The 15,081-nt window shown below is 40.7% G+C and overlaps 1 protein-coding gene across 1 annotated transcript in view; it reads left to right on the top strand.

Moving 5' to 3' along the window:
- LOC128652833 (NADH dehydrogenase [ubiquinone] 1 beta subcomplex subunit 4) overlaps positions 1 to 15,081 on the top strand; it is a 47,521-nt gene that overhangs the window by 13,795 nt on the left and 18,645 nt on the right. Inside the window, exon 2 of the mRNA XM_053705797.1 lies at positions 3,526 to 3,672. Coding sequence (XP_053561772.1) covers positions 3,526 to 3,672 — 147 coding nt within the window. The remainder of the gene's footprint in view (positions 1 to 3,525; positions 3,673 to 15,081) is intronic.

Below are 15,081 nucleotides of genomic sequence, written 5' to 3' on the forward strand. Positions count from 1 at the left end.
ACTGATATATATATATATATATATATATATATATATATATATATATATATATATATATATATATATATATATATATATATATATATATATATTTTAGCCTTAAATATCCAGTAAATATTAAATTTAAACTAATACAGAAGTATCTGTTCTTATTACTGAGCATTTGTACATTTTAGCCAATGAGTGTTAGTAGGAGGAAGTACCCATGAGCCGGTTAGTATTAACAGGAAGTGTTTCAGCCAATGAGTGTTAGTAGGAGGAAGTACCCATCAGCCGGTTAGTATTAACAGAAAGTATTTCAGCCAAGGAATTTTAGTAGGAGGAAATACCCATTAGCTGGTCAGTATTAACAGGAAGTATTTCAGCCAGTGAGTGTTAGTAGGAGGAAGTACCCATCAGCCGGTTAGTATTAACAGGAAGTATTTCAGCCAAGGGGTGTTAGTAGGAGGAAGTACCCATTAGCCGGTCAGTATTAACAGGAAGTATTTCAGCCAATGAATTTTAGTAGGAGGAAATACCCATTAGCTGGTCAGTATTAACAGGAAGTATTTCAGCCAGTGAGTGTTAGTAGGAGGAAGTACCCATCAGCCGGTTAGTATTAACAGGAAGTATTTCAGCCAAGGGGTGTTAGTAGGAGGAAGTACCCATTAGCCGGTCAGTATTAACAGGAAGTGTTTCAGCCAATGAGTGTTAGTAGGAGGAAGTACCCATCAGCCGGTTAGTATTAACAGGAAGTATTTCAGCCAAGGGGTGTTAGTAGGAGGAAGTACCCATTAGCCGGTCAGTATTAACAGGAAGTGTTTCAGCCAATGAGTGTTAGTAGGAGGAAGTACCCATGAGCCGGTTAGTATTAACAGGAAGTATTTCAGCCAAGGGGTGTTAGTAGGAGGAAGTACCCATGAGCCGGTTAGTATTAACAGGAAGCATTTCAGCCAAGGGGTGTTATTAGGAGGAAGTGCCCATCAGCCAGTTAGTATTAACAGGAAGTATTTCAGCCAATGAGTGTTAGTAGGAGGAAGTGCCCATCAGCCGGTTAGTATTAACAGGAAGTGTTTCAGCCAAGGGGTGTTAGTAGGAGGAAGTGCCCATCAGCCGGTTAGTATTAACAGGAAGCATTTCAGCCAAGGGGTGTTAGTAGGAGGAAGTGCCCATCAGCCGGTTAGTATTAACAGGAAGTGTTTCAGCCAAGGGGTGTTAGTAGGAGGAAGTGCCCATCAGCCGGTTAGTATTAACAGGAAGTGTTTCAGCCAAGGGGTGTTAGTAGGAGGAAGTGCCCATCAGCCGGTTAGTATTAACAGGAAGTGTTTCAGCCAAGGGGTGTTAGTAGGAGGAAGTGCCCATCAGCCGGTTAGTATTAACAGGAAGTGTTTCAGCCAAGGAGTGTTAGTAGGAGGAAGTGCCCATCAGCCGGTTAGTATTAACAGGAAGTGTTTCAGCCAAGGGGTGTTAGTAGGAGGAAGTGCCCATCAGCCGGTTAGTATTAACAGGAAGTGTTTCAGCCAAGGAGTGTTAGTAGGAGGAAGTGCCCATCAGCCGGTTAGTATTAACAGGAAGTGTTTCAGCCAAGGGGTGTTAGTAGGAGGAAGTGCCCATCAGCCGGTTAGTATTAACAGGAAGTGTTTCAGCCAAGGAGTGTTAGTAGGAGGAAGTGCCCATCAGCCGGTTAGTATTAACAGGAAGTATTTCAGCCAATGAGTGTTAGTAGGAGGAAGTGCCCATCAGCCGGTTAGTATTAACAGGAAGTATTTCAACCAATGAGTGTTAGTAGGAGGAAGTGCCCATCAGCCGGTTAGTATTAACAGGAAGTGTTTCAGCCAATGAGTGTTAGTAGGAGGAAGTGCCCATCAGCCGGTTAGTATTAACAGGAAGTATTTCAACCAATGAGTGTTAGTAGGAAGTGCACAGTTTTTTGCTGCTATGTTTAGGTTCATTTTAAATTTAAGCAACTTAAACTTTACCTTTTCAACCTCGAAAAAAGCAACATGTTTAAATGCTGCTCTTTCACACAGATAGTAGAATGCTCTTGAGTCCTGATTTTTATTGAGTAAACCTGTACGGTTATTCAATGACACAGCAGGGGCGGCTTTTGTGTTTGGTGGAGACTTGGCAGGTTTAGGAAAACTTAAAGGGAGAGTCCGTTTCAAAATTGTTATAGTTTAAAAAGATAGAGAACGCCTTTACTACCTATTACCCAGATTTGCACAACCAACATTGTTATATTAATATATTTTATAACATTTAATTCTCTAAATTCCTGCCTGTTTCTAAGCCACTACAGAGAACAGTCAGGAAGGTGACAGCATAAATCTAATATTTATTAGATAAGACAAATAACGGGCAACGTTTCGGGATGTTATCCCTTATTCATGCCTGGCATGAATAAGGGATATCCCGTTATTTGTCTTATCTAATAAATATTAGATTTATGCTGTCACCTTCCTGACTGTTCTCTGTTATTGTGCTGGACCTGTGAGCAGAGGTCCTGTTGGTGACGTGCATCTATCCCGGAGTGCTGACATTCTTATGTGTTGGAATCTAAGCCACTACAGGCAGCCTCTTATCACATGCTTTTTTTATTAGCTTTTCACAACAAGGCTGCAATTTAATGTGGGCTATATAGATAACATTGTGCTCTCTCCCGTGGAGTTGTGGCTGACACTGTATGTATTGGCTAAAATGTAAGTCAATATATAATAAATAAATGGTTGTGTGATCAGGGATGTGTCAAAATAGTCTTAGATACAAGGTAATCAGAGGAAAAAAGTATATTAATATAACTGTTGGCTGTGGAAAACTTGGGAATGGGTAATAAAGGGATTATCTACCTTTTACACAAACATTTTTGAGTTGGCTGTCCCTTTAAACAGAGAGGCATTTACAGGTGATTTGGTGTAAGGGGGGAGGGCCTTGGTGGCTAAAGATTTTTAGGGAATTACTGAGATGAGGAAAACATGAATGCGGAGAAAGAACTGCTGGTGAATTATGAAGGGCATAGAATACTGCTAGTGACACTCAGGAGAGAGACTACAGGATTTGTGAGAGTGCAGAGGTAGAGTATCATCAGCTTTGTGACATTAAAGGGACGTTAAACACCGCTTTCTTTGGTATAAAAAGTGCTTGCACCATGATCCATAGAGAGGTAAAAAAGCAGGTTCTGTAACCAGGTGTTCAGAATTTTTCAAATCCAATATGTGGTTCAGGCAAGTGATTTGAAGAAAGCCTGGGTTACAGAATTAGCCTTTTGGCCTCTTTAGGGAAAATGGGACTAGCACAGTTTTTACACAAATGCTGTTTATAGTCTGGTACCTAGAGAAGCAGGGTTAGTATACAGTAAGGAGGGAAGACAGAATGGTGATAAAACCTAAGAAGAAGGGAATATATTTAATACATTCTTTCTACTCTACAGATTCCAATTTGAGTGTATAACAGGAGGATTATTACTATAAGTGAAATTCTTTATTAGAAATATTTGCTTATTGTAATAAAGAGATTTTGAATGATCTTTGTTGTCCTTGTCTGATTTAGGAAGACCCAGCTTTAACCCGTTGGATGTACGCGCGGAATCGTAACATCTATCCCAACTTTAGACCCACCCCTAAAACATCTCTGCTTGGCCTTATATGGGGAGTGGGACCACTGTTCTTCTGGTACTACGTGTTCAAAACAGATCGGGTAAGTGGTGCTGTGTGAGACATGGGTTTAAAAACCGTACTGATGACTGTGTGCCGCTACTGATGTATGTGATGTGTTATATAAACTGTACTGATGGCTGTGTGCCGCTACTGATGTATGTGTTATATAAACTGTACTGATGACTGTGTGCCGCTACTGATGTATGTGACGTGTTATATAAACTGTACTGATGGCTGTGTGCCGCTACTGATGTATGTGTTATATAAACTGTACTGATGACTGTGTGCCGCTACTGATGTATGTGACGTGTTATATAAACTGTACTGATGGCTGTGTGCCGCTACTGATGTATGTGTTATATAAACTGTACTGATGACTGTGTGCCGCTACTGATGTATGTGACGTGTTATATAAACTGTACTGATGACTGTGTGCCGCTACTGATGTATGTGACGTGTTATATAAACTGTACTGATGACTGTGTGCCGCTACTGATGTATGTGACGTGTTATATAAACTGTACTGATGGCTGTGTGCCGCTACTGATGTATGTGATGCGTTATATAAACTGTACTGATGGCTGTGTGCCGCTACTGATGTATGTGATGTGTTATATAAACTGTACTGATGGCTGTGTGCCGCTACTGATGTATGTGATGTGTTCTATAAACTGTACTGATGGCTGTGTGCCGCTACTGATGTATGTGATGTGTTATATAAACTGTACTGATGGCTGTGTGCCGCTACTGATGTATGTGATGTGTTATATAAACTGTACTGATGGCTGTGTGCCGCTACTGATGTATGTGATGTGCTATATAAACTGTACTGATGGCTGTGTGCCGCTACTGATGTATGTGATGTGTTATAAAAACTGTACTGATGGCTGTGTGCCGCTACTGATGTATGTGATGTGCTATATAAACTGTACTGATGGCTGTGTGCCGCTACTGATGTATGTGATGTGTTATATAAACTGTACTGATGGCTGTGTGCCGCTACTGATGTATGTGATGTGTTATTTAAACTGTACTGATGGCTGTGTGCCGCTGCTGATGTATGTGATGTGTTATATAAACTGTACTGATGGCTGTGTGCCGCTGCTGATGTATGTGATGTGTTATTTAAACTGTACTGATGGCTGTGTGCCGCTGCTGATGTATGTGATGTGTTATATAAACTGTACTGATGGCTGTGTGCCGCTACTGATGTATGTGATGTGTTATATAAACTGTACTGATGGCTGTGTGCCGCTGCTGATGTATGTGATGTGTTCTATAAACTGTACTGATGGCTGTGTGCCGCTACTGATGTATGTGACGCGTTATATAAACTGTACTGATGGCTGTGTGCCGCTACTGATGTATGTGATGTGTTATATAAACTGTACTGATGACTGTGTGCCGCTACTGATGTATGTGATGTGTTATATAAACTGTACTGATGGCTGTGTGCCGCTACTGATGTATGTGATGTGTTATATAAACTGTACTGATGGCTGTGTGCCGCTACTGATGTATGTGATGTGTTATATAAACTGTACTGATGGCTGTGTGCCGCTACTGATGTATGTGATGTGTTATATAAACTGTACTGATGGCTGTGTGCCGCTACTGATGTATGTGTTATATAAACTGTACTGATGACTGTGTGCCGCTACTGATGTATGTGATGTGTTATATAAACTGTACTGATGGCTGTGTGCCGCTACTGATGTATGTGTTATATAAACTGTACTGATGGCTGTGTGCCGCTGCTGATGTATGTGACGTGTTATATAAACTGTACTGATGGCTGTGTGCCGCTACTGATGTATGTGTTATATAAACTGTACTGATGACTGTGTGCCGCTACTGATGTATGTGATGTGTTATATAAACTGTACTGATGGCTGTGTGCCGCTACTGATGTATGTGATGTGTTATATAAACTGTACTGATGACTGTGTGCCGCTACTGATGTATGTGACGCGTTATATAAACTGTACTGATGGCTGTGTGCCGCTACTGATGTATGTGACGCGTTATATAAACTGTACTGATGGCTGTGTGCCGCTACTGATGTATGTGATGTGTTATATAAACTGTACTGATGGCTGTGTGCCGCTACTGATGTATGTGATGTGTTATATAAACTGTACTGATGGCTGTGTGCCGCTACTGATGTATGTGTTATATAAACTGTACTGATGACTGTGTGCCGCTACTGATGTATGTGATGTGCTATATAAACTGTACTGATGACTGTGTGCCGCTACTGATGTATGTGACGTGTTATATAAACTGTACTGATGGCTGTGTGCCGCTACTGATGTATGTGTTATATAAACTGTACTGATGGCTGTGTGCCGCTACTGATGTATGTGATGTGTTATATAAACTGTACTGATGACTGTGTGCCGCTACTGATGTATGTGACGCGTTATATAAACTGTACTGATGGCTGTGTGCCGCTACTGATGTATGTGACGTGTTATATAAACTGTACTGATGACTGTGTGCCGCTACTGATGTATGTGATGTGTTATATAAACTGTACTGATGGCTGTGTGCCGCTACTGATGTATGTGATGTGTTATATAAACTGTACTGATGGCTGTGTGCCGCTACTGATGTATGTGTTATATAAACTGTACTGATGACTGTGTGCCGCTACTGATGTATGTGATGTGCTATATAAACTGTACTGATGACTGTGTGCCGCTACTGATGTATGTGACGTGTTATATAAACTGTACTGATGGCTGTGTGCCGCTACTGATGTATGTGTTATATAAACTGTACTGATGGCTGTGTGCCGCTACTGATGTATGTGATGTGCTATATAAACTGTACTGATGACTGTGTGCCGCTGCTGATGTATGTGATGTGTTATATAAACTGTACTGATGACTGTGTGCCGCTACTGATGTATGTGATGTGTTATATAAACTGTACTGATGGCTGTGTGCCGCTACTGATGTATGTGATGTGTTATATAAACTGTACTGATGGCTGTGTGCCGCTACTGATGTATGTGACGCGTTATATAAACTGTACTGATGGCTGTGTGCCGCTACTGATGTATGTGATGTGTTATATAAACTGTACTGATGGCTGTGTGCCGCTACTGATGTATAATGTGTTCTATGCGACACATTTACTAGGGATGTGCATTTGGATCCTTTGTGAATTTCCGAATGCGGGAAGTAGGTGGCTACTCTTGCCGTTCGGATATTTTTGTAGCCGGATTTATTCTTGTGAAATATCCCCACACACATTCTTGTATTAAAGAAAAGGTTACTCCAGCCTAGGGCTGGGCGAAATTGGGGGGGGGGGGGGGGGGATCGCTATAACACCTTAATTTTTTTAATAAAAAAAATGTATTTAAGACTACAGAATCTTAATGTACATGTTTCTTAATGTCCAATACACATACACAATATATATATATATATATATATATATATATATATATATATATATATATATATATATATATATATATTAGATAAGAGGCGGCACTCACTGGTCTTTCCAAAGTGTACTTTAATATAACAAAGTGACGTTTCAGGGACACACTCCCCTTCCTCAGAGTGTGTCCCCGAAACGTCACTTTGTTTTATTAAAGTACACTTTGGAAAGACCAGTGAGTGCCGCCTCTTATCTATTATATTTAACCGTTGGCACCCTGGCGTTTGCTGTTGTGGTGAGAGTGCTCTTTTTTTAGATAGATATATCTATCTCAAGTACAGCACTTTTCTCTTGAACCTCTCAATGGGTATACATTTTCACAGATTTACCATTCAAGTGCACGTTCACCATGGAGGCCTTGCCATCCTCCCATACATAATTCAAAGAATAAGCAATGGCGACAGCACGGTATTTTAAAAGAATTCCTCTTCTTTATTGAAACAACATTAGGATATACATTAAGAAAAAACACCTCCCTAATATACCACCTGTGTGTGTAAGGAGTGGCTTAATTGATTTCACAAATTTACCTGAGCACTATTAATGTTGGTACCCCCAGCCGGTCAGGTTCCAAACAAACATTTTTTTCCCTTTAAACATTTTTCTTACACATTTTTCTCAAAACACTTATATGTCTACTGCTTAATTCTAGCATTTTGTACTCATTCTTTATATTTACAATAAATATAGCTCAAAAGTTACAGCTCAAAAATTACAGCACACAGGAACTTAAAAACAATTATAAAAACAAGTGCAGATCATAATCCTTATTTAAAGGGACACTGAACCCACATTTTTTCTTTTGTGATTCAGATAGAGCATGAAATTTTAAGCAACTTTCTAATTTACTCCTATTATCAAATTTTCTTCATTCTCTTGGTATCTTTATTTGAAATGCAAGAATGTAAGTTTAGATGCCGGCCCATTTTTGGTGAATAACCTGGGTTGTTCTTATTGATTGGTGGATAAATTCATCCACCAATAAAAAAAGTGCTGTCCAGAGTCCTGAACAAAAAAGCCTAGATGCCTTCTTTTTCAAATAAAGATAGCAAGAGAACGAAGAAAATTTGATAATAGAAGTAAATTAGAAAGTTGCTTAAAATTTCATGCTCTATCTGTATCACGAAAGAAAAAAATTGGGGTCAGTGTCCCTTTAACCCATTCGGATATAAGGTTTTCAGGTTTTGTATCCACCATACTTCTTTCTTTTTAAGCAACAGCTCTCTGTTGCCTCCTCTCTTCTGTTTAGGGATGTGGGCTATTACCTGAAACCTTAACTGGCTCACAGTATGCCCAGCTGTTACAAAATGTGATGAGACTGGTAATGACATATCCTTACACCTTATGGAAGATTTGTGTGCACTTATTCTGTCTTTGATGGGGTTAATAGTCTCACACACATGGGCATTTCAAGATATAAACAACATAACTAGTGTCACAGGTAAATGGGCCATTAATTTCCCTCTTTTTTTTGTCATTGATTATGCAATATTTTTGCCCTTTATCATTGAGTTGCACTGAGCACAATGTAAACAGGGGTATGATCCCTTGTTTGCAGTTGTTAAATAGTTAACTGGATCTTTTCTATCACTACCAACGTCAGCAACTCAGAGTTGTAGGAGAAGAGAATGAAACAAATGGCCAAAAGATTCTCTGATAAAGGTTATCCCCTATCTGTCAATGAGAAATGTGAACAGACAGTAAAAGAGGAAAGAATAGGGACTAAAAAACCTAAATATCAGAAAGAAAAAACAAAAAAACAACTTATCTTTTCTTCAGAATATAATCAATACAGTGAAAATGTCTCTAAGATAATAAGAAAACACTGGTATTTGTTAGAACGAATCCTAACATTAGGGAATTTTACCAACCTCCCATTAACTCATACAAGAGGGTTAAACATATTAGAGATTTTGTAGTGAAAGCTGACGTTGGTAGTGATAGAAAAGATCCAGCCCGGCTGTACTGCATTGATTTGTGTGTGATTTCTTGCAAACCAGCTCCATCTAGTGGTTGCTTTTAGCACACATTTGTAAAATGGCTCTTTTACTTTCACTTTCTGAACTCAGTAGCAGCCGATCAATCTAGAAGTCTTAAAGCAAATGAAGAGGAGGGAAAGCCACTTACTTATATTTCCCCCTAGGGACGTCTGCAGTCTGAAACTTAGGGTATATAATCATTATGGAACCCCCACACAATCTCCTGTTCTCTGAGAAACGGCTCAAATACATAGCAGGTGCAGTTAACCCCACTGCTGCCAAAAAGGCTAAAACTGCAGTCCCCTCTGCTAGCAAGCTGCTGGGAAAGAGATAGATATCTCTGTCTCATATATAAATAAATATATATATGTGTATGTGTATATATTACCATACAGAATGTGGGTGTGTCTTGATACCTAGATTCAGGTATAAAGGTAGCCATTATGTGTATACCTGTGAGAGGTCTGAAACGTTATTGTTTGTTTTCTTCAGACCATGAAGCAATAAAGGTCTGATTTATCCATTGGGCTGGAGTAAACTTTTTTTTTTTTTCATATTTCACATCAAGGAGTTGGCTGACCCTTTGCTCCGTGCCCGGTGTTTGTTGCTGTTCCCTACCTTGCATTGTTTCTACTCCTCACATTTTTGTGAATATTTTATTATATATTTTATTATATCTTTTCATGCGACAACACTGAAGAAATGACCCTTTGCTACAATGTAAAGTAGTGAGTGTACAGCCGGTATAACAGTGTAAATTTGCTGTCCCCTCAAAATAACTCATCACACAGCCATTAAGGTCTAAACCGTTGGCAACAAAAGTGAGTACACCCCTAAGTAGAAATGTCCAAATTGGGCCCAATTAGCCATTTTCCCTCCCTGGTGTCATGTGACTCGTTAGTGTTACAAGGTCTCAGGTGTGAATGGGGAGCAGGTGTGTTAAATTTGGTGTTATCGCTCTCACTCTCTCTCATACTAGTTGCTGGAATTTCAACATAGCACCTCATGGCAAAGAACTCTCTGAGGATCTGAAAAAAAAGAATTTTTGCTCTACATAAAGATGGCCTAGGCTATAAGAAGATTGCCAAGTCCCTGAAACTGAGCTGCAGCACGGTGGTCAAGACCATACAGCGGTTTGACAGGACAGGTTCCACTCAGAACTCACCTAGCCATGGTCAACCAAAGAAGTTGAGTGCACATGCTCAGCGTGATATCCAGAGGTTGTCTTTGGGAAATAGATGTATGAGTGCTGCCAGCATTGCTGCAGAGGTTGAAGGGGTGGGGGATCAGCCTGTCAGTGCTCAGATCATACACCGCACACTGCATCAAATTGGTCTGCATGGATGTCGTCCCAGAAGAAAGCCTCTTCTAAAGATGATGCACAAGCAAGCCCGCAAACAGTTTGCTGAAGACAAGCAGACTAAGGACATGGATTACTGGAACCATGTCCTGTGGTCCGATGAGACCAACATAAACTTATTTGGTTCAGATGGTGTCAAGCGTGTATGGCGGCAACCAGGTGAGGAGTACAAAGACAAGTGTGTCTTGCCTACAGTCAAGCATGGTGGTGGGCGTGTCATGGTCTGGGCCTGTATGATTGCTGCCGGCACTGGGGAACTACAGTTAATTGAGGGAACCATTAATGCCAACATGTACTGTGACATCCTGAAGCAGAGCATGATCCCCCCCCATACTGAAGCAGAGCATGATCCCCCCCCCCATACTGAAGCAGAGCATGATCCCCCCCCCATACTGAAGCAGAGCATGATCCCCCCCCCATACTGAAGCAGAGCATGATCCCCCCCCCATACTGAAGCAGAGCATGATCCCCCCCCATACTGAAGCAGAGCATGATCCCCCCCCCATACTGAAGCAGAGCATGATCCCCCCCCCCATACTGAAGCAGAGCATGATCCCCCCCCCATACTGAAGCAGAGCATGATCCCCCCCCCCCCATACTGAAGCAGAGCATGATCCCCCGTACTGAAGCAGAGCATGATCCCCTCCCTTTGGAGACGGGGTCGCAGGGCAGTATTCCAACATAACGACCCCAAACACCCCCCCAAGACGACCACTGCCTTGCAAAAGAAGCTGAGGGTAAAGGTGATGGATTGGCCAAGCCTGTCTCCAGACCTAAACCCTATTGAGCATCTGTGGGGCATCCTCAACCGGAAGGTGGGGGAGCACAAGGTCTCTAACATCCACCAGCTCCGTGATGTTGACATGGAGGAGTGGAAGAGGACTCCAGTGGCAACCTGTGAAGCTCTGGTAAACTAATGGTGGCCACACAAAATATTGACACTTTGGGCCCAATTTGGCCATTTCCACTTAGGGGTGTGCACACTTTTGTTGGCAACGGTTTAGACATTAACCCCTTAATGACCACAGCACTTTTCCATTTTCTGTCTGTTTGGGACCAAGGCTATTTTTACATTTTTGCGGTGTTTGTGTTTAGCTGTAATTCTCCTCTTACTCATTTACTGTACCCACACATATTATATACCATTTTTCTCGCCATTAAATGGACTTTCAAAATCTACCATTGTTTTCATCATATCTTATAATTTGCTATAAAAAAAATACAAAATATGATGAAAAAATGGAAAAAAACACACTTTTTCTAACTTTAACCCCCAAAATATGTTACTCATCTACAACCACCAAAAAACACCCACGCTAAATAGTTTATAAATTTTGTCCTGAGTTTAGAAATACCCAATGTTTACATGTTCTTTGCTTTTTTTGCAAGTTATAAGGCAATAAATACAAGTAGCACTTTGCTATTTCCAAACCACTTTTTTTCAAAATTAGCGTTGGTTACATTGGGACACTGATATCTTTCAGGAATCCCTGAATATCCATTGACATGTATATATATTTATTTAGAAGACATCCCAAAGTATTGATCTAGACCCATTTTGGCATATTTTATGCCACCATTTCACCGCCAAATGCGATCAAATAAAAAAAATTGTTCACTTTTTCACAAATTTTTTCACAAACTTTAGGTTTCTCACTGAAATTATTTACAAACAACTTGTGCAATTATGGCATAAATGGTTGTAAATGCTTCTCTGGGATCCCCTTTCTTTAGAAATAGCAGACATGTATGGCTTTGGCGTTGCTTTTTGGTAATTAGAAGGCTGCTAAATGCCACTGCGCACCACATGTGTATTATGCCCAGCAGAGAATGGGTTAATTAGGGCGTATGTAGGGAGCTTCTAGGGTTAATTTTAGCTGTTGTATATTGTAGTAGACAACCCCAAGTATTGATCTAGGCCCATTTTGGTATATTTCATGCCACCATTTCACCGCCAAAGGCGATCAAATTAAAAAAAACGTTAAAATTAAAATTATTTACAAACAGCTTGTGCAATTATGGCACAAATGGTTGTAAATGCTTCTCTGGGATCCCCTTTCTTTAGAAATAGCAGACATATATGGCTTTGGCATTGCTTTTTGGTAATTAGAAGGCCGCTAAATGCTGCTGCGCACCACACGTGTATTATGCCCAGCAGTGAAGGGGTTAATTAGGTAGTTTGTAGGGAGTTTGCAGGGTTAATTTTAGCTTTAGTGTAGAGATCAGCCTCCCATCTGACACATCACACCCCCTGATCCCTCCCAAACAGCTCCCTTCCCTCCCCCACCCCACAATTGTCCCCGCCATCTTAAGTACTGGCAGAAAGTCTGCGAGTACTAAAATAAAAGGCATCTTTGAATATTTAAAAAAAAAAAAAGAGCATATGTACATATGCTGCTATGTAGGATCCCCTCTTAGCCCCCAACCTCCCAGATCCCCCCTAAAACAGCTCTCTAACCCCCCCCTCTGCCTTATTGGGGGGCCATCTTGGGTACTGGCAGCTGTCTGCCAGTACCCAGTTTGCATCAAAAAAAGTGTTTTATTATTTTTTTTTTTTTTTTTTTTCTGTAGTGTAGCTTCCCCCCCCACAGACTAACATCCCACCAGCCATACCGATCTAGCTAAATTAAAAATAATATCCCCCTTTTTCCCCACTTCAAATTCAAATATTTCTGTAGTGCAGCTGTTCCCACCCGCTCCCTCCCGCGTGCACGTGCGCGCGTCCGTGCGCGCCCCCGGGCATCCCCGCCCCCGATCCCGCCCACCTCCGCATCATCCAGGCCATCGATGGCCGCCACCCGCCTCCCACACTGGCGCTCCCACCCACCAACAAACTTAGCCGTTAATGTCCGGTGCAGAGAGGGCCACAGAGTGGCTCTCTCTACATCGGATGGCTAAAAATGGTTATTGCAGGATGCCTCAATATCGAGGCATCACTGCAATAACCGGAAAGCAGCTGGAAGCGAGCAGGATCGCTTCCAGCTGCTTTCCACACTGAGGACGTGCAGGGTACGTCCTCAGGCGTTAACTGACTTTTTTTTGAGGACGTACCCTGCACGTCCTCGGTCGTTAAGGGGTTAATGGCTGTGTTGAGTTATTTTGAGGGGAAATTTACACTTATACAGACTGTACACTCACTACTTTACATTGTAGCATTGTGTGTGCACCAGGGTGCAAAAATAGGGGTAATAGACTAGCAAGAAATAAGCACTCTCTGGTTTTGTCAAACAAATAGTATATTTAACTAGCGTGACGTTCCTCAGGGGTGAATACCTCGAAACGTCACGCTAGTTAAATATACTATTTGTTACAGAGAGAGACACTGACTGACTGCTTCTTGCTGGGTCTTAGTTTTTAGTTTAGCTGTCTCTAGGGTCAGCGTAGCCCGTTGTAGACTGTGTAGGTGTTGTGTTACAGTTTGTGGCTTTCTCTATATGTTTAGTTCTTTATAGGACTTAGGTTCTCTTGAACAGTTATTCAGATAACATAGTTTGTTAATCTTGGTAGACCTGTGCTATCTTTTCTATGATTTTAATTTTCAGATCCCTGTGGCTACTACCATCTAGTGGTGATTATTGGTATTTATCTTACCTTTCTAGAATTACTCTGAGTAATTTATATGTTTGTTTTTTTAGCATTATAACCTTATCTGAGGTTTTCTTATTTTCCCTTCTGTATGGTATTGAATCTATTACTACTGCCTAGTATGAACTATTTTATTTGATACGTGTATAATATAACATATTAATGTTTTTTTACTTTTTACAGCGGTTCTCTTTATACAGGGGTTCCATATATCTGTACTAATGTCTGACATATCCTCTCCTATTTTTTAGGTATAGGGGCTTCATTTGTTACATGTTTTTGTTTCTATGTATCATACTCATTAGGACGCTAATATTTATTTCTGTTGTAGGAATATATTAATTTAATCTCACTCATATTGAGGAGATATTGGTGGCGTATGTGAAATGGGATGTTTACGGTGTCATACTTATTTTCTTAGAGACACTAATATATTTTTCCTGTTTTATTTATAGGAATTAAATATAATTTCTCCAACATTGGTGTGTCCGGTCCACGGCGTCATCCTTACTTGTGGGAATATCTCTTCCCCAACAGGAAATGGCAAAGAGTCCCAGCAAAGCTGGCCATATAGTCCCTCCTAGGCTCCGCCCACCCCAGTCATTCTCTTTGCCGTTGCACAGGCAACATCTCCACGGAGATGGTTAAGAGTATGTGGTGTTTAGTTGTAGTTTTTTTATTCTACTATCAAGAGTTTATTTTAAAATAGTGCTGGTATGTACTATTTACTCTGAAACAGAAAAAGATGAAGAATTCTGTTTGTAAGAGGAAGATGATTTTAGCAGACAGTAACTAAAATCGGTTGCTGTTTCCACACAGGACTGTTGAGATGAAGTAGCTTCAGTTGGGGGGAAACAGTTAGCAGACTTTTTCTGCTTAAGGTATGACTAGCCATATTTCTAACAAGACTGAGTAATGCTGGAAGGCTGTCATTTCCCCTCATGGGGACCGGTAAGCCATTTTTCTTAATCTCAAACAGAATAAAGGGCTTAATATGGGCTATAAAACTGGCAGACACTTTTATTGAGCAAATCGATTACTTTATTTGGGCATTTTATACATGTTTATGCTG

The sequence above is a fragment of the Bombina bombina genome, chromosome 3 (assembly GCF_027579735.1).
Source record: "Bombina bombina isolate aBomBom1 chromosome 3, aBomBom1.pri, whole genome shotgun sequence".
NCBI lineage: Eukaryota > Metazoa > Chordata > Amphibia > Anura > Bombinatoridae > Bombina > Bombina bombina.